The sequence below is a fragment of the Lutjanus erythropterus genome, chromosome 13, assembly GCF_056507025.1.
Source record: "Lutjanus erythropterus isolate fLutEry1 chromosome 13, fLutEry1.hap2, whole genome shotgun sequence".
Lineage (NCBI taxonomy): Eukaryota > Metazoa > Chordata > Actinopteri > Lutjaniformes > Lutjanidae > Lutjanus > Lutjanus erythropterus.
Genome location: NC_139329.1, coordinates 6547711 through 6571639, shown reverse-complemented (window position 1 = coordinate 6571639; position 23929 = coordinate 6547711). Strand labels below are relative to the sequence as shown.

The window sequence follows — 23929 nt, the reverse complement described above, 5'->3', positions numbered from 1 at the left end:
TGTCTTACTGTACAACGTCAGCTTTGCAGGTTCACACGTCATTGGGAACATTTTAGTCTGAAGGTGTAGTTTTCAGTGTGGGCTGCAGTACATATGAATCAGGGTGGAGGTTACAGGTTGGGGTTTAAAATAGAGTCAGTGGAAAGTTTTCACTGATTACACGTCTCTCTGTGTGGGAGTGGGAGTGATCCTTAAAGAGGATGGCAATTCAGACTAAAAATAACAGAGCAAAGTGCAAGTAAAACAAAAATATCAATGTCAGCTGGCACCATGTAGGTTTTTAAATCTAATTTTAAGACCGATTTTTTACAGAACTGTTTGTCTCAACAGTGAAGTCTGTTTTTCTGTTCTCGGCCCTCATTTCACTTTCATACATATACCCAATCACCACTTTATTAGGTACACCTGGATAAAACAGATGCACTCTAATGCAGCAGCTCTGCAATAAATCCTCCCTTCTTCAACATTGTCATGTTTCTGTTGAAACTGTTTCAGAGAGGTGTTGATTCAACTTTTACGACCACGCTGGACAGGCGTCCCTGGTGATCTGATCACAAGTGGACACTGAGCACAGGTGACCTTGTGAGACGCATTGACATCTGATCACTCAGACCACGTTTGGAGGTAGTCTGGGCCACACATGACCACGGTAGACTCCCTGTGACTTTGGCAAAAAAAAAAAAATCTATGGAAATGAATAACGGTTATTTTTTAACATTTTCATTTTCATTTATCATTGATGTAGGGTGTATGAAAAAGTTCAGACTACTCAAAATTTCTGAGTTTCGAGCCCAACTCAAACTCCTTTGCTTTGAAATAAACTAAAAAAAATTGCTGCCCTGTAATCTGTAGTTGAGATAATTCACTATTCTTCTTTACATAAACTTGAACCTTTGTTTTCATTTCATTTCATCATTTTAGTGGTTACCAAAACTGAAAGATTTAAGTTTATCTAAAAAAGAAAAGTAAATTATCCCATTTGGTGAAACTTTTTCAAAACTCGAGTTAGGCTCAAAACTCTCGCCTTACCTTGCCTTGAAATTTTGAGTTGTCTCAACTTTTTCACAGACCTACAACAATGATAAATAAAAAGTAAACTGTTTTAAAAAATAACTGTTAACATTTTTTATCAAATTCACAGGGAGCCACTGGAGAGCGGCTAAGAGCAGCAGGCTGCAAACCCTCAAAAGTTGACAGAGGTACCAAACTTGCTTTACTTTCACTGGATCGAAGAGTGAAATGGGGTGGGACTTAGGAGGGTTCATTTGTCTCCCGTCACTTCCAGAGGTAGTTTGGCCGATTGGATCTCAGTCCACCCTCACTGTGTCTTGCTTTCATGTGGTCGAGCTCTATCCGAATACAGTCCAATAACTAAAAACACATTTTAATGCACAGTGTAAATTAGGCCAGCAGCCTTCCAGAGGTATTTCCGGTATGTAGCATTGCCTCATTGATATGAGTGGGCTGGACAAAATAATAGAAACACCTCATACAGTAATACAAAATATATACCCCATGTTGTGGGTTGGAATCTGGTCTTGTCACACACCCACAAACTAAAACAAGCAATAAATTCACTCAGACAGGTAGAGTTCATCTAAATAAAAATCATTTATTTTTCATTAATATTATTATTATCATCATCATTCTATCTAGAGAGTCCACCATGCCGCTTTCAGAACTGGAGTAGTGCTAAGACATCTGTCTGTCTGTTGGGGTATGAGATGGGGCGGGAGGAGGAGGGGGGGCAGACAGACGGATGGATGAATAGTTCGGGACTTGTACAGGCTCACACTCCTGTTCATTCTCCATGCTGATGCAAACAAAGAGGGGGATGACATAAAGGAGGGACGACAGAGAGAGGACGAGGAGGGACTGAATTGTCTTTAAAAGTTGTCTGTTTGTCCTTGTTGACCTACATGAGACTGAGCTGGGAGGGAGGGAGGACCGTTTGGGGGTGGGGGGACGATGGGGGAGCAGCTTCAAGCTCATTGGTCAGGCTGCTGGACAGGGAACCAGGACAAGCCAATCGCAGACTGATACAGAGGAGGAGGGTGTATGTATACTTGTCTGCATGTGTTTATGTATAGAGGGTGTGCTTGCATTGATTGTGTGGGTGTGTCTTTGTGTGTGTGTGTATGTGTATGTGTGTGTGTGTGTGTGTAGACGTGTGTATCCGTATGCACATATCTGTAAGTGTGTAACTGGTCAGAGTTACTTTGATCCATTGTCACTGTACACTTGTCAAAGTTACTGTCACAACCGGGTACAAAGTTGAGGTAACAAACATCCTTCTTCTTCCACTTCTGTAGAGAGAAAGAGAGCATGAGGAAGAGGAGGAGGAAGAGGAAGAAGAAAGAAAACAGAAGACATAAACAGAAATCATGATTTCAGCCAAACATCTAAACTTAAAAGTGTTATTGTATACTGTGAAAGCAGCAGTAGTAACTCGCTGTCACCCATAAATGATGCAGCCCTCAAGACAAATTAAGGGATAGTTTATTTTTAATTATATATAATTAAAACAAAAAGTGCAGGGATCTTGCAGCAGCATTTCTTAATACTTTGTGTGGGTTATTTTATAAGCCACACAAAGCAGTTCAAACTAGCTCCAGCAGCAATAATGAAATGCTGCTTATGCATCGAGTTGACTTATCACTATCAATATTAATAAAGTACTTTGTTACTTTTATTTAATATATCAGTCACAGTGCATTTTTTCTGCAAAATGAGTACTTTTACTTTAATTTTTCTGAATTTAATTGATATACTTATGTATTTTTACTCTGGTAGGATTTTAAATGCACAATGATACTTTTATTTGAGTAAATGATCTGAGTGAGAACGTATTCCACCACTGTTTAATGTTAAATATTAATATGTGATAGCAGGAAACTAATGATTACCAGTATAGGTGAATATGTACAGTGACTTAAGTACAGCATCTACAGTCAAGCCCGAAATTATTCATACCCTTTGCAAATTGACTTAAAGTTGCTGTTATTCAAACAGCAAGTTTTTTTGACCAGAAATGACACAGGCTTCTCCCAAAAGATAATAAGACAATGTACAAGAGAAAAAAAAAATATTTTTCAGCTTTTATTTACATTTGAACAAAAAGTGGCATGTCTAAAATTATTCATACCCTTTGGAAACTTTCACAGTCTATGGGAAAATCCAAACTTCTGTACCATTCCAAATAGTCCAAGCTGTTCTAAAGCATCCTAATTACTCTGATTCATTGGGAACAGCAGTTTTAATCAACTCAACAGGTGAAAAACAGCAGCTCTCTGCAGGTGGTTTGTGAAGAGTCATGGCTAAGACAAAGGAGCTCACTGAGGACCTGCGGCTGCACATTGTGGCTGCTCACAAGTCTGGAAAGGGCTATAAGGTCATATCTAAATGTTTTCAAGTTCCAGTGGCTACAGTGCAAAGTATTATTAAAAAATGCAACACGGAGGATAGTGAGAGAAGTGAAAAAAAATCCAAGGATCACCACCAAGGCCATCCTGGTGAATCTGGCCTGTGCTGGTGGCAAAGTCTCAAGGCAGACAGTCCAACGGACACTGCACACTGCTGGGTTCCACGGACGCAGACCAAGGAGGACGCCACTTCTCCAGATAAGGCACACAAAAGCCCGCTTGGCCTTTGCAAATGCTCATCTGGACAAAGAAGAAGACTTCTGGTCTTGTGTTTTACGGTCAGATGAAACAAAAATTGAATTGTTTGGCCACAATGATGTATCCTTCATTTGGCATAAAACAGGAGAAGCCTTCAACCCTAATAACACCATCCCCACTGTCAAACATGGTGGTGGGAACCTAATACTTTGGGGGTGTTTTTCAGCCAATGGACCAGAGATGTGTACTACAAAGTGAGATTAATGGGTTAGCGGGCTATGTTGAGTCTAAACCCAGGATCTCCAGTGTGGTGGCTCTCTTTTAACCTGGCTAGATCACCGTGGTAACTGATGCTAAACTCATAACCTGGTCAGGAGCAGGTTATGTTCAGAGTTTCAGATTGAAATCGTCTGTAAAACGCGCCGTTCTTTAGCTTTTAATTGTCCTAACAAGGTTGTTTATGAGCGATATAGCTTATAAACTAAGGGAAGGCGTTAACAATGAAAAATTGTTGAGCTTTATGTTCATAATATCACCGAACAAATCCATATTATATATATATATACATCGCACTGTCATGGTAACCTCTGTTTGGTGATGCAGAGTCATTCTTACCGTTTGCTCCTGATCATATTAACACTTTAAATTGACATGGTATATAATCCACACAGTAAAATAATGATGAAACAACTACAGATACTTTGAATACTTTTTACTGTTATCTGTTTTGTTTTGGTGATTTTGCAGCTCAGATCACTGATTAGAAAATTCATCATCATTTATCACGGACAATCTTTAATCAGTTACACTCATTTTACGTTGGTTTGGTCAAAAACTTCTGTGATGTCCACGTCTCTGTCATCATAGGACAGTGTCAGACAGACTTTATCATGTTTAAATCTGCTGTATGGAGTTTTATTGTTTAATGTGCAGTTTTCATGTTAGAATAAACAGCAGCATTAAGACCACATTTAGTCCATCAGTCATTTTCTGACATCATTCTTCTTCTCCTGCTTTATTTGCAGCAACAATGTTGCTTTTTGCCGTAATGTATTTTGTATATTTTCCACAGCTCATAATTATAACAACTTGATGATTTTGACTTAAGTGGCTCGCAATCGCTTCATTTCATGTGGAAGAAGAGTCAAATGACGCAACAAACGCCTCTTTTATATGAGTGTGAAAGCCTGGATTAACAAAATGAGTTGATAACCACCATCATGATACCCGTTATCTCTGATTGCTGTTTTAGGCTTTGTCGATCCAGATCATGCAAAGAAAGCCTGGCTGTGTTGAGCTTGCTTCGTAGTACAGCCCTCAGGGAACCTAATCACAGTAAACGCCACCATGAAAAAAGAGCAATACATCAAGATTCTCAACAACAACATCAGGCAGTCTGCAGAGAAACTTGGCCTTGGGCACCAGTGGACATTTCAGCACGACAACAACCCAGAACACACAGCAGAAGTGGTGAAGAAATGGTTAGCGGACAAAAACATTAACGTTTTGCAGCGGCCCAGCCAGAGTCCTGACTTGAATCTAACTGAGAACCTGTGGAGGGAGCTAAAGATCAGGGTGATGGCAGGGAGACCCTCCAACCTGAAAGAGTTGGAGCTCAGCGCTAAAGATGAATGGGCAAAAAACACCAGAGGAGACATGCAAAAAGCTGGTCAGCAATTATAGGAAGCGTTTGATTGCTGTAATAGCCAATAAAGGCTTTTCTATTGATTATTGAGAAGGGTATGAATAATAATTTTGGACATGCCACTTTTTGTTCAAATGTAAATAAAAGCTGAGAAATAATTTTTTCCACAATGATGCCTCTTGTAAGTTGTCTTATTATCTTCTGGGAGACGCCTGTGTCATTTCCAATCAAGAAAAAACTTGCTGGTTGAATAACAGTAACTTTAAGTCAAAATTTGCCAGGGACATGAATAATTTCGGGCTCGACTGTATGTAGTCCATGTATGGACGGGTTGACACAGGCCTCAGATGCAATTACATCTAAAGTCTCTAACAACAATAACCTGCACTTTTCACAGCAGACGCATGCAATTCATTTCCATATTTTAATATTTTTTGAACCTGTATGTATCCAATGGAAGCTTTCACACAACGGTGGAATTTCGCTGAGCGACAGTGCAGCTTTTAGCTTTTTGGATTGAGTTTCCCTGTCCATGCAGTCTGTGGAGTTGATCGATATGTAACCAATAATGCTGACGATCATATCCCTCACTTCAGGCTCCGTACTCTGTGTTTTGATGGAGTCTAGAGGAAGATCACAGGAAGATCTTCCTTACAGACTTGCTCCATGATGACTGACTGTTTGTTGTTGCTTCTTCCACATGTGGACACCAGTTTTTAGTTGAAGTTGATCAAACGGGGACCATTCAAAAGTTTTCTTGCCATTCCTTGTCTTTCTCATAACAACCCCTCATGTAAACTAACAGGGTAACCTTGGAGATGAAGCGCAGACTGACATCAAACAGAAGAGACAACGGCGCACACTCTGACGTTACAGGCCAAACATGACGGTTTCCGTTTACACAACAACACTGAAAACTTTATTTTTAAATATCTTTACTTCTGGAGGACACTTGTGTGGAGAAAAGGCACAATACGCGTTGTGATACGGTTTCATCTCCTGAACCGAGCAGAGAGACTCACTAAGTTCTCCTCCTTTTCTCCTTATTTGTTGTACCCGGGTGTATATATATATATATATCTGGAGCCCCAGATCATGTTCACATGATGTTGATCAGATCTTTTTGCTGCTGTGTTATTTTTAGAAGTTTATTAATTTATTTGCAACACTGTGTTGGGCTTGATGTCAAAGTCAGGCAAGTTGAAATTTCGCCTCTGAAGTATCTGCAATTTTGTGCTGTTTGTCATGTTAAGGAGTTTTTAATTGCTTCTTGTGTGATAATAAAATTCAAATTCAAAGTACAGCTACACGACACACCTAAAATGCCCCAGAAGTATTTCAAGAATGCTTCCATTCACATGACGAGTATCAATGAAGCAGAAAAAAGGTATTAGAAGTACTCTAATGGAACTGGTATCACTTTACAGGTACTGGTATCTCAATTCTTTAAATGGTACCCAGCCTTAACATGTTGTTGCTTTAATAATGTAAGTTCTATACAGAAATGAGCGAGTAATCTTTGAAACTGTTACCTGCGTTTCATCGCGCTGTAGTGTTGCCACTGGAAACCATGTTGTTGTCCGAGTTCGACAGAGACTGCTCCTTTATTACTGGGTCTGCAGGAGGACAGAGGAAGTACATTTTAAGAATTCTTTGAAAACTTAGTCTGAAGCCAATAAGAGTATAGGCCCATTTTAAAATGAAGAAAAAAACACTGAGGCTATAAATCAGCAGAGGTTAACTTTATTATTTATAATTTATACCAGGAACACATTGTGTTTACATTCATGGTGATACTGACATGAGTGATCAGTATTGGATTGTGTTAAAATGAGTTTATTATTATGATCAAACTTACATTCAACTTGCGATAAAGACTGAAGCATTTTCTGTAACACTTTACATTAAGGTCTGTGTAATAATCATTAGTTAATAGTAATAAGGCCTTTATAAGATGCATATAAATCAATATGTGTTAAAACTATATAAGCGTTAATAATAGCATTATAAACATGTTTATTCATAGATTATAAGACATTTAAAGACAAGGCCTGTTTGAGGCTATGTTTTATAAAATGTTGTCTCTCTTTTACATGAAAATGATAATACTTTTTTTTTTTATTAAAATTTTATATTAATTTTGTATTCATATGTTATTTATTTATTCTCATTTTAATAGGAACGGATATACTCGTCTTAATATGCATCATTCACACTTTAATCTGGTAGCCACAGCACGCACAATTAAATGTTAACAAGTGTATGTTTAATTTCTAGTAAATGTATAATAACTATATATTATACCATGGTCTGGGTGAATACTCTTTTCTGATTGGCCAGCAGGTGTGTGTTACAACTGTTTAACTGCTGACCAACTTGTAACCATAGCAACATTAAAGTGCACAGCTGTCCAAGCTTACTCGTTATCAACAGCAACAAGCCAGCCAGCTGAGTCAGCAGCTCGATAAACGAACGACTGGGAAGGAAAACTCACCAATGATTTGAACATTTCTTTCAACATCTTTGGAGAATACAACAAGTGCGACAAATGGGACGCAGCAGAGGAGAGAGAAATGAAGAAAAGAAAAGAAAAAAAGCATAAACGGCACAAGGAACCGATACCCGAAGAGCTTGAAAAGATGGAGGAAGAGAAGGATGAAATTAATATGAAAAAGGCGACAAAATGTGCAGCTTTTACACCAAAAACAAAAGAACACCGATTTGGAAACACATGCTTAATGATACCTGGTGTGAATTTTCTGCCTCTGTTCAGTCCAATAAGGCTGGCGGCGAGTACAGTGTGTACTCCGAGTGTAATGAGCATCAGAGCTGGTATCAACCTCCATATATCACCTTTCAATATTAGACGTGATACAGAGTTCAAGTCGAGCAACATGTTGAAATGTTACAAAAAGTTCCTCTGTTCTGCATGTCTCTCACCTCTACTGTGTCCCAGTTTTCAAAATTGTTGTATTCTCCAAACAGATGGAAAGAAATGTTCAAATCAGGCCTCACCCCACCATAATTCACACCGTGACTTATTGCTTGGTTGTAAAAAGGGACTAGAGTTATTCCTTGTCAGTGAGCTCTTGCTTCGATTTTGAGCGCAAAACTTTCACCAAATAATAAGGCTTATTATGTCATTTTAACACTTACGTAGCCTTGACACATATTAATGCTTATAAAGGGCCTTATTACCTATTAACTAACACCTATTAAAGGCATCTTAATATAAAGAGTTACCATATTATTATGTCTTCAGTCTACAAAACTCTCACCTAGCTTCACTGTGTGTGTTGCCTGTGTTACACTGTGTAGTGGGGGTGTGTGTTTTGCTTACAGAAGTAGGGGTGCTCCATGGCCTCTGTGGCGGTCAGCCTCTGTTGGTGGTCGTAGCGTAGCAGCTTATCCAGCAGGTCCAGAGCCTCAGGACTCACCAGGTGCTGGTTCTCTGTCTGCACAAACTGTTCCCAGCGCTTCCTGCTCTGCCTGCAGGGACACACAACAACCACGGCCGCTGAGGGGACGTCTACCGACAACACCGCGACAACTAACAGTGACACTGCTGAACCATGTGAGGGGATTCTCTTGGCTCCTGTGCTGCAGTTTATGCCCACATAGTACAAACCTTTACTGAGGACTCTAAAGTGTGTTTCTATCTGATTACCCTTAATCTCTTCAACATAGAGGTCATAGGTCAGGGACAGCTACACAACAAGGTCCCTGGAGGCGGCATGCAATCATTTTTTTTCCACATAAAGAATTGTTGTAATGTTTAGAGAAATGACCACGAGAACAAAAAGAACAACTTGAGGATTCAAGCCCCTACAGCCAAAAAAAAACCCCCAACATATTTTCACCCTGGCCTGTAGCACTATTTATCCATCTAGTTTATTTTAGTGTGAGCTGCAGAGTTTTGGAGATAACAGCTGTAGAGACGTCTGCATTCTCTCCAGTATAATGAGACTAAACAGCCCATGGTTTTGGTGCTCACAGTACCAAAAAAAGACATTTGCAAAATTCAAAACGAGTGTCTTTTCAAAAATCATGAGACGGTTACACAAGAAAATCTACAGACCTTGTTGTGGGCAGTTTCATGTAGGAACTACTTTCTTTCTAGTGGAAAATAAAGTAGTTCCAGTAGATTTTACTACAGAAAGGAAGCAGTTCAGACATGAAACTGCTCACAAGAACGTCTGTGGATTATTTTGTGCAACCTGGTCATGATTTCTGGAAAAAGACACCGGTATTGAATTTTTCAAATGTATTTATTTGTTTGAAGAAAAAAGACATGAACAACGTAACAGGATGAAAACCATGTAAAAAGACGAGAAACAACATAAAAGAGGAAACACAAGTAATTTGATGTAAGAGGTGTAAAATAACAAGATGTAACAAGACAAAAAGAATGTAAAAGATGTAACCAGTGGTTAAAGATGTAACGACAAAATAAAGACGTAAACAAGACATAACTAGACATGATAGAATGTAATAAGATGTTAAAGATGTAACAAGATGTAAAAAGATGTCAAAGACATACCAAGATGAGACCATGTAACAACATGAAGAACAACGTGAAAGACCAAACAAGACAACAAAAAATTGTATAAGATAACATGAGGTGAAAAAGATGCAACAAGTAGTAAAAGATGTTAAAGATCCAGCAAGACAAAGAAGACGTTGACATGATGTAACAAAACATAAAAGATGTAACAAGACGAAAAGATTCGCAACATGATGAGATGACGTAACACGAAAAACAACATAAAAAACAAAACAAGATGAAAAGGATGTAACAAGACAAAAAAACGTTGTAAAAGATAAAACAAGGCAGGAAAGATGCAATAAGTGGTAAAGCAGCTAGGGAGACAAAGAAGACACTGACACATGTAACAACACATACAAGATGTAACAGGATGAAAAAGGTCGAGCCTGTACTTTTTCACTTTTGCTTGAGTAAACAAGTTGAATCAGTGCTTTTTCCCAAAGTCATTTTTTTTTTTTAACTATCTGTACTTCTACTTGAGTAAAGAGTGTGTGTACTTTTGCCACCTCTGTCCTAATGAGGGCTGCAGGGATTACTAACAGATTGTATGAGGTTTCCTTTTCCACATGTGAACATTTAACTTAATAATGCCACTGCGTTAGTCTTTATTTTATGGATGGGAGTGTTAAAGAATTCCTCACCAGTGTGGATCAGAATAGGATATATATGCAGCGGTGAAAGTTTAAAAATATTTAATTAGCAGTTTCAGTACATTCCTCGAGGACTTCAGCAGGGCAGACGCTCTTCTAACATTCATACGACGTCACTTTGCTGCCCCTCAGGATATTTTTGGCCTGTATTCTGATTTGACTTCTCGGCTACATTCAGCTCTGGGGCAGCTACTGTGTGTCACAACAAGCGCGGTGTGATGGGAATCCCGGGGGGAAAGTCAGAGTGGACTTACTGTCCCAGCAGGTCTTTGAAGCGCGGGTCCAGTTCGATGTGGTATTTACGCAGGTAGCCGAACAGCTCGTCCGTGCCCAGGACCTTGGCAATTCGCACCAACTAGAAAACACAACACAGCAGGGCTCAAACTCCGAGTATCACTTTGAGAAATGAACAAAACTTTGTCATGCGAGGAGATCGTTAGCCTCTGTGTTAGTTTCACAGTCCTTGATCCACCTGAATTTGTGTGTTTTTTTTTTTCACACCTTCCAGTCTCTTGTGAGAAACTCAAGCTGGGTTGCACCAACAAGGATTATTTTGTAAACCCATTAAGTCATGGTTTAACTTAAATTATGTTGCACAAAACTTTTGAACAAGCTTGAAATTAAGAAAGATTGACTTTAAACCATACTTTACCTGGGGGTAAAGAGGATTCGTGACAACATTCAGTCCTCCTCCTGTTTTATACTTAGATTAAGAGGTCCTGACAGCATTCAGATTTATTTTTTATTGTTTATTTCTATTGGGTAATCAAGCATCTCCATATTGATTGAATTCTATTTTGGTTTAGTTAAATAAACTTGAATTAATTAAACTGAGATTAGTTTTTAATTGTGCAGCAGAGCTCTGCTTTATTTTGAACCTGGATATGCTCACTTTAAACCTAGTTTTACTGAACTAATCTTAGATTAAATGAATCTTTGTCAGTGCCACCCAGAGTCGGAGCTCTAGCTGAGTTTGTGCTGTTACCACTGTCGACACGTGAGCGAGGCACTACAGACTGTATCCGATAAAAGGTCCAGGACACAAACACAAGTTGTCTCCATTACATGTTAGGGACATCCTGTACCTGACTGAGACACACTGCCCCTAACAGCCCTGAGTGTGCGGAGGTGCAAGCCAAACTTTTGGATTTCTTCTTATGTTTGTCAGCTTGTATGTAATCAGTAATAACTGATCCTTACTTGTCCGTCTCATTCAATATGAACCTGCTGCTGTTGTTTCTAATGTGTGGGAGCTGCACACGAGTGTCAGAGGTACCTGGTCATAGTTGTCTTGTCCATGGAAGAAGGGCTCTTTCTGAAAAATCATACTGGCCAGCATACAGCCCAGGCTCCACATGTCTAGACTGTAATCATACATCTGAAACACAGAATCATCAAACAGCACTGCCGATGATGAGAACACAGACTTATTAAGAATTATCCAGCGGCAAACATTTTCTCATGAATGTGCGACCGGCAACAATTTAAACGTCTATATGTTGTTTGCGTACTTCCTGTGCAGAAATGTGACAGTGATACAGAAAGTAAAGCATCTCTAATGGGTCTTTAAATGTGAGCTGGTTTAAGGTGTGTGTGTGTGTGTGTGTGTGTGTGTGTGTGTGTGTGTTACCTGGTAGTCCACCAGGAGTTCGGGGCCTTTGAAGTATCGTGATGCCACTCTGACGTTGTACTCCTGGGATGGGTGGTAGAACTCTGCCAAACCCCAGTCTATAAGGCGTAGCTATGGAAACACACATTCCTCCTCAGTTAGCTTCACTTCAGTTTTCAAACAGAGTACAGAGAAAGTTATCAGGTGCAGCTTCATGTCACCTGTCAACACATCGTGACAGATGTGTGTGATGCGTTCTGTGGATCATACTGGGTAATTAACATCTATGTTCTCCTGCTGCCTCCTGCTGGCCAAGGCTGGAAGTGCATTTTTCATTTAATACAGTGTTGTTGTGCGTCTGGTGGTGCATTAATCCAGCTAGGGCTGCAACTAATGTTATTTTCATTATCAATTAATCTGTCACATATTTCCTCAATTAATCGTTGCTTTATGAAATGTCAGAAAATTAGGGCCGGGGATCGATTCAGATTTCCCAAATCGATTTAGTTCTCAAGGTTCCGGTTGGATACTGATTAGGTTCAGGATGTTTCTCTTTCAGTACCAACTTTGCTTGGATATGAAAGAGATTATCAGAGAACTAATGCTGTAACTTGTTCAAGTAACTCTCTAACCTGGTGCGTTATTAAACATATTAATGTTTACATTAAGAAGCAGTTATATTAACAGTGTTTCCCCTACCCCACAGAACCCCACAGAACCCCACAGAACCCCACAGAACCCCCCGTCCCCCGAGAATGAAGCAAAAAAATTTATTTTATGTTATTCATTCTCCAACTTGGACCACACATCCACAGGAGCAAAGACATATTTTAAATGGTCGATTCTGGGATTTTTTTTACGAATTGATAATCGACTAATCGATTTTTTAAAACTAGCGATGGCCTCAAACGTCTTGTTTTGTCCACAACCCTAAGATGTTTAGTTTCTGTCAGTGAGGAGTGAGGAAACCAGAAAATATTCACATTTGAGAGGCTGAAATCAGAAAATCTGGTAACATTTTACAATAAGGATCATTAATTAACATTAGTTAATGCTTAATAAGCATTATTTTGACCTATATAACACGCACAATAAGGCTATAAGTTAATGAACATCTGCATGAGAAGACTGTAGACTAAGCATTGTTGATAAGTGTGTTTATGACGCTGACTAGGCACAACAAGAAGATAAGAAGAGTGCGGGTCAATAAACAGTGATAGAAATTTGACATTTCTGTTAGTTTCATCCAGCTGTTTTAATACAGGTGAATAGAAACGATTCTAGAGATAGTGTAAAATGGCTGTGGTCAGCTGAAACACTCGCAGTCAGGATATTATGTAATAATTATGACAGGCCCAGGCAGGTCCACTAGTGCTGTGGTAACAGCCAGCGGCTGTGGCCACAGGCCGAGCTCGGCTTGCTGGCTCATGCTCACCGGTCACCAGCAGATATTTCTTTGTGAAATGTTCAGAGTGGTCACGATAAATAAATGCTTTCATCAACTGTGTTGTAGCACGCACTCACTCACAGAGAGCAACACAACACGCAACACTTCAACCTCTTTCACCTAAGTACTGAAACTCTGCAGTTATCAGCGGTGGATGATTTTGTGGCTCGGTGTGAAAAGATATGCGTCTGTAACAGAAAACATGATAACTGATTTCAGGAAGTCCCCAGCCACCACTGACAACTGTAGAAAAAGGTGTTGATGTTGAGACAGACGTATAAATATCTGGGTGTTGTTTTCAGTAATAAACTGACTTTTGAAATGGTGAATGTTTTTTTCCACAAAGAAGCCCCAACAAAGACTTTCAGACAATTTTTAATGTTTTAATTAAACAAATTAATAGTTTTAATGTTCTGTATTATTGCTTGGTTTGGAAACCTTAATCTGTCCCGTAAGAGTCGACTTGGAAGTCTTGTTAAAAGTGCCAGTAAAATCTCGGGGAGGAGTCAAAACTTTTGGTCATTAGTTAGGAGGGCCAATGGCATGCTGGTCTGCCAGGACCACCCACTCTTGCCGCCGTTTCACAGTGCGCCTGTTCAGAGGACTAAAAGAATCCCTGCCTCTTTCATTCCAATAGCTACAGATATGCTCAATAGCAGCTAGCACCTTGCATTTTGCACACCTGCACATTTGTACTTGAAATGAAATTTCCATTCCCTTGAACTAGTTTGTGGTTTTTATCTATAGTTTTCTATTTATTATTGTTGCTGTTGTTAATAATGCTGCCCTTTTGTATTGTGTTTTCATGTAAATCCTTACTGCACAACAAATTTCCCTGAGGGGACAATAAAGACAACCTAAACCTGACCTAAATCCACACACTACCCAGAGGAGCTGCATGTGTGAACACAAATGACCGCATTTTTTGGCTCCAGACTTAACCCTGCAAGCTCCCTAGTCCCAAATCTGGATGAGCTGCACACGTAAACAGGGCAGCTCAGCATCCGGAGTGAGCGAGTGGGCGTGTTGATGATGCCGCGTGGCGTGAAGCCACTGATAGTTTCGTTTTCATACAGACCATCTGCCGATCAGTATCAGCCTACACAAGCCTAATGGTTTTAGCTCACGTTTTAATGCCTTTCTTCATCATCTGTGTTGTGAAACCGCAAAGTGTTTTTCCTGTGGGGCTGCGATTATCTTTTTTTTTTACCCCAGGAAGGTGAGCGTATGTCTTGCCCAACTCTGGCATGCCTTCACCATCCTGGGAAAATATCGCTGCAGGCCACATCTATCATCGTTTTTCCCTCCTATCACAGTTTGTTAATTTCGAGAGTATGTGATGATATCAGTGCAAAAAAGCCGTCATTACAGATGAGTCCTCTTCCTGCTGCATGCTCTTTAGGTGCCTCCCCCCACATAAACCATACGGATTATTTTCAAAATGTGCAAACACATCTGATACAGACAATCTCCTACTGTGCACTGCATGTGTGACAGCGCACATTCAGACCTGATTCTCAGGACACAGTTCATATGAGTGCATATGAAAATGGCCTTGGACAGACTCAGACTCAAGACTAAAATGCAAACTCGATAAAGCTGCGATGACTAATTGCTTATTAAATGATTATTAAATTAATCGCCAACTATTTTGATAATCAATTAATCATTATGAGTTATTTCTTAATAAAAAATGTCCAAATTTTCAGATTTCTGCTTCTCAAATGTCAATATTTTCTGGTTTCTTTACTCCTCTTACGACAGTAAACTGAATATCTTTGGGACTCGGACATAAGAAGACATCTGAGGATGTCAGCGTGGGCTTTTGAAAACTTGATCAACATTTTTCACCATTTTCAGACATTTTACAGACAAGCCACTAATCAATTAATCGAGAAAATAATTCACAGATTAATCGATGATGAAAATAATTGTTGGTTGCAGCTCTAGTGCTCAAACACACTACAGGGACCACATGTGCATAAAAGCCAATGCTAATGCATTAGCAAACAACAGTAACCTAACAGCTTTTCAATGGAGGAGAATATAAAAAAAAGAGAAATGAAAGGAAGAAAGACAGAGAGGAAATAATCAGAGAGAGACAGAGAGAGGGCTGGACTGAAATAGCAGGTGAGAGATAGAGTGTGTGTGGGTGTGTGAAGAAAAAAAAAACTATATAGGGCACCACCTACCTTTCTCAACTGGTGGTCGATCATCACATTGTGGGGTTTAACGTCACGGTGCATGATTCCCATACTGTGACAGTAGTCCAGCGCCTGGCAGACACACAGACCACACAAACATGCAAATATGTGCATAGAATCATTTGAATTCCCACGAACCTTGCCAAGAATAGAGACTAAAGCCATTAAATTTCACATTTTAACATTCTAAAAGGGGGTAAAAAAGGTCTTACCTTCAGTAGTTCATACATATAGAAACGGATATCATAATCTGTCAACTTCTGGTACAACTCCTGCAGCGACAAACAAACTGACATCAGGCTTTGAACCTTCAAATTGAATTTGAAATTAGTTTCAGGAAAAAGCTGACGTCCCCTGCTGATCAAGACACTACAATATGGGTGATGGTCATGGACATAAGTCCAGTAAGCAGAAAACTTTTAAAGGGATAGTTCACCCAAAAATGACATTTCAGTCACTATCTATTCAAACTTGTGCCAACTAAAGGTTGGGTTTAGTTGTCTAGTCCACAAAACACACAACACACACACAGCAACACAAAATGCCTCCATAGTGCTCATCTGGTAATTCAAGTCTCCTAAAGCCCCAACATGCCAAGCTGGCTTGAAAGATGTCATTGTTGAGCCACACTAATGTGCATCTGCACACCATCTGAACTGGGTGTGTGTGGTGTGATGGTGTGAATGGCATGAGATTATGCAACACTGTTTTCCTCTGAAACTCCAGCAGTGTTTGTGGACTAAACAACTAAACCCAACCTTCAATTGGCATGAAGGTGAGCAGGTAATGACTGAATTTTCACTTTTGGGTGAACTATCCCTTTGATGTGACCTCAAAGACCTAACAGTGGACCCCCAAGAAGCGTGAGGAAGAGAGGTGTACCTTGAAGTCTGTGTTATTGATGCATTCAAAGACCAGCGCTGGAGTTCTGGACTGTACAGCCATGGCAGAGAGACAGGGAGGGACATGGAGGGGGAGTCAGAGAGTCGAAATCAGTCAAACAAACAAAAAATCATAAACAATGAAAACAGAGGTCATTACTGATTTAGTCACCTGATTAATCACAGATTTGACAACCCCACTGTGTGATCTTAATGGAATGGTGTGGATTATTTGAAGCGGGGTTGTATGAGGACTACTTTATAGTCTGTGTATGAGCCACAGGCAGAAATGCCTCAGATCTTTTACCATCCACAAAAATCAATGTCAGTTTAAGCGTAAGCTGTATCTAGAATATTTTCACTGCTTTACCTTCCCAACCAGACTCCACTGGCAAAGTCAGTCATTTTATATCGCAGGACAGAGGATTTGCAGGTCTACCACTGCCTGGATCTGTTACTGTGTGAACTCTGTGTTTTAAAAGGTTAGTTCAGATTCACCAAAGTCACACAAACAAAATAACATGTTGAGGTGGTGGCAGACCAACTCCTGTGTTCTGTTCAGTAAAATTACTGACTGTCAGTGGAGTCTGTTTGAGCTAAAGACAGCGATATTTGGCTTACATAACGATGGTTTCCCATTGGATAACACTGTCTGAAAGCGAGGTTAAGAGGTGAAAATAGATCAAAAATAGTGTGCACTTAAACTGATATTAATTGATTATTGATGTGCCTTTTTTAAGATAAGCTTCCATGCTGGTACTCCTCTCTGCTTCTCCAAACATGTTGACCACCGATCTACTGTAGGTGATACACTGACTATCACTAAGTTCCTCATGCAACCGGACTTCAAATAATCTGAACTATCCCTTTAATTTGCTGGAAGAGGACTGGACCCAAACTGGACTCACAGTAAAACCATCTCCATCATGTTGTTGCTTGATTTCAAACAAACTGTCGAAGCTTTTCTAACCCCTGGAGTTTACAGCGGATTTGATCCCAAACAAAAAAGGACCTGCATGCATGGTTCCCACCACTGCACTGAAAGACGCCCGGGCTAAGTCAGAGCACTTCCATGTCCTAAAAATATTCTTCCTTCCTGGTTTGCTGATGGTTTCCAGTTCTACAAAGAGGTACTCAGTCTGGTTTACAGCACAGACTTGGATAATACATTTGTAATACTCCCAGATGTTCCCCAAATTCTACAGATAATTCATCAACTTTTCTGACTCTACCTCTTCGGATTACACAGCTGTAAATTCTGATATTGGTGGGAACCCTGCTCAAGTAAATTAAAATAATTGCAAAATGAACAAAAAAAAGGAAAAAAAAGGAATTCCTTTCTTCCACATGGCAACAGCAACAGGGTTCAGCCCCATGATAAAAGTAATGATCACATCCAGCTGATGATCAACAATCAGTGCCTCTAAAAAGTGATTGTATCATTTGCAACACCTGTAATCACTCCTCAAGTCCATGATTTCCATAAACCCATCATTACACTGTTGGAACAGTTGCTTACTTGTGATGTAAGGTAGCTCTTTGATCACATGCTGCAAAGAGAGTGATTGTTTGGGATTGATAAGAGCAAATGGAACAAAAGTCTGTCACAGAAATACAGTCATGGATTTTTTCGTTCATTTCCTCAAACAAACTCTAAAACAATGACACAAATGCTGCAACAAATTAACGACACTTTCGTGTTAATCTAAGTTGCAAACTACACAGTGGAGAGATATATTTTAACGCAACAAAAGACTGAATATCAAATTAATCAATTTCTATATTAAGTAGGGATACGCAGATACAATATCTGAACTTTTTTAGACAAAGGTGGTAAAGTGTGCACCACACACAGTGGGCGACACCTAGTGCTGTGGACATTAGCAAAAAAAAAATCTTGATTTCACTTTTTGCTGAACAGCTCGAGGCAGATAAATACATGGGAGAAAAGGCACAAAAAGGCACACAGTCTATATTAGAGCTGGAGTGATATATTGGCCAGCTGATATTGGCCTGTCCAGCTACGTTGGCACGAAGAAGGTGCACATGCTTGGTATAAGTAAATCAAAGCAGTTGCTGATAAAGGATGTAATAGTTTTGGTGCAAAAAAGGCCTTAAGGTTTCTGTTGAAATGTTCAGCAAAGGTGGTGGCCAATAATACAAAGGTGGCCGTACTTTCAGTCAGATAGGTGAGGAAAACCCCGAATATGTTACAGTATTGGTGCAAATATTGCTCTTATTAAATAGCAACTTCACTCATATTAAAAAATGATTCTTTATAAGCACATTCACATTTGTTTGTTAAACCTCAAGGATCCACACAGTGTGTTGTAATGAGAAACACTGAATGTAAACATAAATGTTCTCCTTTACATAAAAACTCCAGAGTGCCTTTAAGACGTGATCTGTAGTTCTGTCTTTAAATTACTTTAAATATTAGTCAGTCTCATGCGGTGAGGTTTACACATTTTAAACTGGGGACTCATTAACTTGGTATCTGCCAATACTCTGAGGTACCAAAATCAATACTGGAAAAGAAAAGGGTCAGATGAGTGTGTCCCTAATTTTAATGTCCTTTTAGGACAATTAAAAACTCAGAAACTGTAATCTTGAGTATTTCCATCTTTCTCTGAAGACAGGGCACTTAATAACAAAAGGCAAAGGACGTCCCATAACAGTGTCTCTCCATTCATTTCCTTATTTTAACAGGACATATATGCCGTTAGGGAGCCTACCACTGGGTCTTTGACTGTGTCCACCAGTCGGATGATGTTGGTCCCTCCTCGCAGGTTCTCCAGGATCTTGATCTCTCTCTTGATCTTCTTCTTTTTGACCGGCTGGTTTCACAGGAAAAACCAAGCAAGACAAACAAAGATTCAGGGAGATTCAGAAGAGATTTCTTGGCATATATGAAAAAAACAAAACAAAACAATCAAGATGTAAGCGCCGATCCTGCTTGACCTGCTGCATTCATCAGCATCAGTCTGTCAATCTTCGTACAAAGACATACATTATGCATCTTGTTATTAAAGGGTTATAATCAGTGGTGTAGCAGCTGAACAGATGCTGGTGCAGCAGGATGCTGTGAGGAGGCCTGTCGCTGGTTAGAGGTCATTTTAACCGCTGCTTCAGACTGTGGCAAGACAAGAATGGACTGAGCGCATTTAATTTACTGACTCCTCCATATAATCCATCAAAAGAGATCTGTGATTAAATATCTATTTGTTTATGTTTTAGATCTCTGGTGCTCTGAGTGGATGGAAAGCTTTGTTGTCTGTTCATTATAGAGACATAAAATTACTAATTCAACCATAAATAAATGTGAAAACACTTGTGAGGCAAACCAGGAAGAAGCCTCAGTTCTTCATCAGTGGCAGCTCTAAGTCAGCTTAACTTTATGCACCAGTAACAAGACAAAAGTGATCAGTCACACTGTGCGACTAGTACTGCCTTCTATAAATAAATGTAGAAATACAAGGTACATTTATATTCATACAACACAGGGTTGTATAATGAAATTAAGTTGTCGTTCCATTTTTTGCTTCTTATATTAAAAAAAACTTTTAAATTATACTGGGACTTTTATCAATATGCATTGTCAAATAAAGTCATAAACTAAAATAATAAAAATTAAAATTAATTCAGATAAATACAATTTTAAAAATGTCAATTGAAATAATTAAAATAACTGAAACAAAACAACAAATAAATACAGAAACAAACATAGATTTGTAGAAATACTTAAAAGTTATTTATTTATCATCAATCACCAACATTTATTCATTTAATTATTTGTACATTAATTCCAGCTTTTATTTATTTGTTTATTTTCTTAATTATTATATAGAATATGTATATTTATTTACTGATGAATAAGTTCTTATTCCTCTACAGTTCACAGCACAGCTGAAGACATTAAATCCACCTGCTGTGTTAACTACACAACCTCGTGGGGAAAAACACAAATACAGCACAATGTCGCAATATCAATATATTTTGTGTGGAAATACTGCATCGATAAACAGACAGCAAGTAATTCACTTTTATTATAGAAATGATTCATATCTCAAATGTGAATTAAACTACCTGTCTGCTTGACAACTGCATTTTTCTGCAATCAAAATGACATAAGAGAGATGAACAGAATGAAGAACTTTGTCAACATCTGTTTCATCTAAAACATTTTCCTTTGGGGACATAATTTACAATATATGTTATTGCAATACTCAGCATAACGCAAAATGTATAAAATTACTGTAATATCACATCATGATTTCATCATAATATCAGACTGTGGGGCCTCTGCTGGTTCTCATCACTACTATTCACTATATTATATCACACAGGATCAAGAAGAGTGGGGAAAGTCTCGCAGTTGAGAAGCTGCAACTCTGGAATGGTTGACATTTTGGCAAGACCAAATGACTTTAAGTAATCAGCTATCAAAATAAGGGCTGCACAATCAGTTGAAATCACACACAGCATCCAAACATCACAGCATCAGCAATCTTTCAATAAAGGAAAAATGTGTTACAAAACAGCATTGCAATGAAGTCCTGTAGACCTGCAGAGATGCTCTGACCTACAAGTCTTATTCTCCAGATGCAAAAAAACATATTTGTTTGGTGCAGACCACAAAAAAAAAAATCACATTATGATGATTTTTTTTTCAGCGAAAATGAAGACTGTGATGCAAAAATGATCATTCACACTTGGTGAATGCTATCAAAATCACAATATCTGTCAAAGTAATTGCAATATGATCATACAGCCTTTAAAGTTAGTTTAGCACTAACCTAAACATCTACATATTAGTCCAATACACAAAATTAACATCTGCAAGACAATCCTGCAGCACCATCTTTAAGCCTCTACTGCCCCTAGAAGTCAGCAGGACTGGACACAAGAACCTGTCATCCCAAGTGTCTTACAAACAAAGAAAACAACTGGAGCAACAAAAAATAATTACTTTTCATGATCATCTATTAATCTGCCAATTATTTTCTTTAAAAATATTCCTAAAGAGTGAAAAATGCCAATCAGTTTCTTAAAGCCCACTGTGACATGTTAGAAATCCCTGTTTTGTCCAACAAACAGTCCAAACCCCAAAGATATGAATTAACTGGGGAATGTTTGGCATTACTGCATGAAAAACGACTTAAATAATTAGAATTCATGAAAACGATGTCAGGAATACTACAAAGCAAGGGAACTCGTTGTTGAGATTGCACAATTTTTCTCCACAGCACACATTCAGCAAACTGAGCCAAAGAAGATCTGACTGCTCACCTTCAGGATCTTGACCACCACCTTCTCATTGTTGGTGATGTTGATTGCCTCAAACACTTCGCTGTACTTCCCTCTGCCCAGCTTACGAACCAGCTGGTAGTCCTCCTGGTTGCTATGGGGACAGACAGAGAAACAGTGCAGTGAGCTTGTGTGACTATGTGAGAAGGAAAGGAAAATATTTTCATCGTCGGCATGCAGTGAAGCCAGTGAGTGAGTAAGTGAGTGTTCTGGTCACTGAGATGAAACCCTGCCTCAGGGAATGAAGCGATTTCTGGTTCTCATGTTATTGAGGTCAATAGATGGGGTGAGGATGGGGACAGAGATGGAGGTGAGGCTGAGAAAAGTGTTAGACGTGCAGAGCAGCAGGGTGGTGGGCTGGGAGACAGTACTACCATGGTGTCATCACACCCTCACAGCTACATGTATAAGAATAGACACCCATCTGCCACACTTTCCCTCCTCCATCAGAGACAACACACACACACACACACACACACACACACACTGAGCTGTTATCTCCTATCAGACATCACATGCATGCAATCACGGCAGTAAGCAGTTAAATGTCCTCACTTCCAGTTGGGGACGTGGGCCTCGTAGTCCCAGTACTCCCGGCTCTTCAGTGTGTTGACGTCTGCGTACACACGGGACTTGCTACCGGCCACCGGACCCGGCATGGCGAGACCCGAGGCTCGGGCGCTGCGGGGCGGGTGTCACGGAGATCTGCTGAGGGTGGGGATCACGGATGAACTGGAGATGTAGTGGGGGTTGGATGGGGTAGATCAGTTACTGGGTTTGCTGTCTGTGTGGGTGTGAAGTGGAACAGGCAGGCCAGCCAGCTAGCTAGCTTCCCTCTGCAGCCACACAGAGAAGAGGAGAAGAGAGAACCGGAGATGACCACCGGGGTTCGCCGCAGTCAGTACCCGCCGAGCAGCGCTCCTTGGTCGGATTGTCAGCAGCAGCAGAGCCGCTGTCGCCGGGGGTCGGAGGGGGCTGATCAGAGTCGGGGTGATAGTGCAGCAGAGGTTACACACAGGGACGGGGAGGCATCGGGGTGCTGAGGTAGAGAGGAAACGGACCCCTAAAAGGCCACAGAGGAGCAGGAGAGGGGGTCTAAATATCACGGGTTAAAACTCCGGAGCTGCTCGCTCTCTTTGCGGGCCCTCAATCCGAATCGTACGTGGAGGAGACGGGTGGGCTCCCTGCGCTAGCCGATGGACGGTCGTGGAGGGGGGTTGCCCTCGGTGGTCCAGTGTTAGCTATCAATCAACTGTTGATGTGACGGATCGTTAGCGGGGGTCGGCCGGAGGGAGAGGGGGGGTGGAGCAGCAGAGAGATCGATGTTGTTAGCTAACGTTAGCCAGCGATGCTACTTCAGCACGGAGATGTCGCACCGACGGGGAGCGCTCGGCGCCGTGCACCACCATCGGCGGAGCCCGCGTCATGTGCGACCGACTGTGCGGGGGAGCAGCGCCTCAGTGGCCCGGTACCAGACGCCGACGGAGGGGCCGGGTTTCGGAGGTTTCTTCTGCAGCCACAGACCTCCCCGGTCGTGAGCGCAGGGAAGGGAAGCGGATTGCGATTGAAGAGGAGCGAGAGAGCCGCCCGGATGTGAAAGCAGCTGGCTGCCGGGGTGAAGAAGAGGAGAGAGCAGCAGGGACACAGCGCCCTCTAGTGACGGGGATGTGATAGAGCCTGGGCAGAAGTTGTCAGAATATCTTTTATCCACATTTAATATCAACATTTTCCCTAAAACTGGGGAGTCATAACAGTGCCATAAAAAGAAAACATCTAAAAAGGACTAAGAAATACATGTGGAAGTATTAAGACAAATAATAATTTGAATAAAATAAGATTTTTTATTCATTTTCGCATTTCTGTATATATTTATTTCTATATTTTAAATGAAATATATATTAAGGAAAAATAATTTGCATATATAAAAAATAAATATAAAAAATAAATGAACAACTCAATACAAAAACAAATTTAAAAAGCTTATGATTATCTTTTTAAAAAATTTCATATTTATTTTCTT

General features: G+C 40.0%; 1 protein-coding gene across 1 annotated transcript; it reads right to left on the bottom strand.

Annotated features, from left to right (window-relative positions):
• Positions 1–1592: 1592 nt before the first annotated feature.
• On the bottom strand, positions 1593–23652 carry csnk2a2b (casein kinase 2, alpha prime polypeptide b). Its single transcript, XM_084735076.1, has 12 exons — positions 22465–23652; positions 21892–22003; positions 19338–19439; positions 16604–16654; positions 15934–15993; positions 15710–15793; positions 12092–12202; positions 11738–11839; positions 10716–10816; positions 8606–8754; positions 6798–6881; positions 1593–2306 (listed from the first exon to the last, which is right to left on the bottom strand). Exons 1-11 carry the CDS (start codon positions 22566–22568, stop codon positions 6805–6807), a joined length of 1053 nt encoding a protein of 350 aa, XP_084591202.1. The 5' UTR covers positions 22569–23652; the 3' UTR covers positions 1593–2306; positions 6798–6804.
• Positions 23653–23929: the final 277 nt, after the last annotated feature.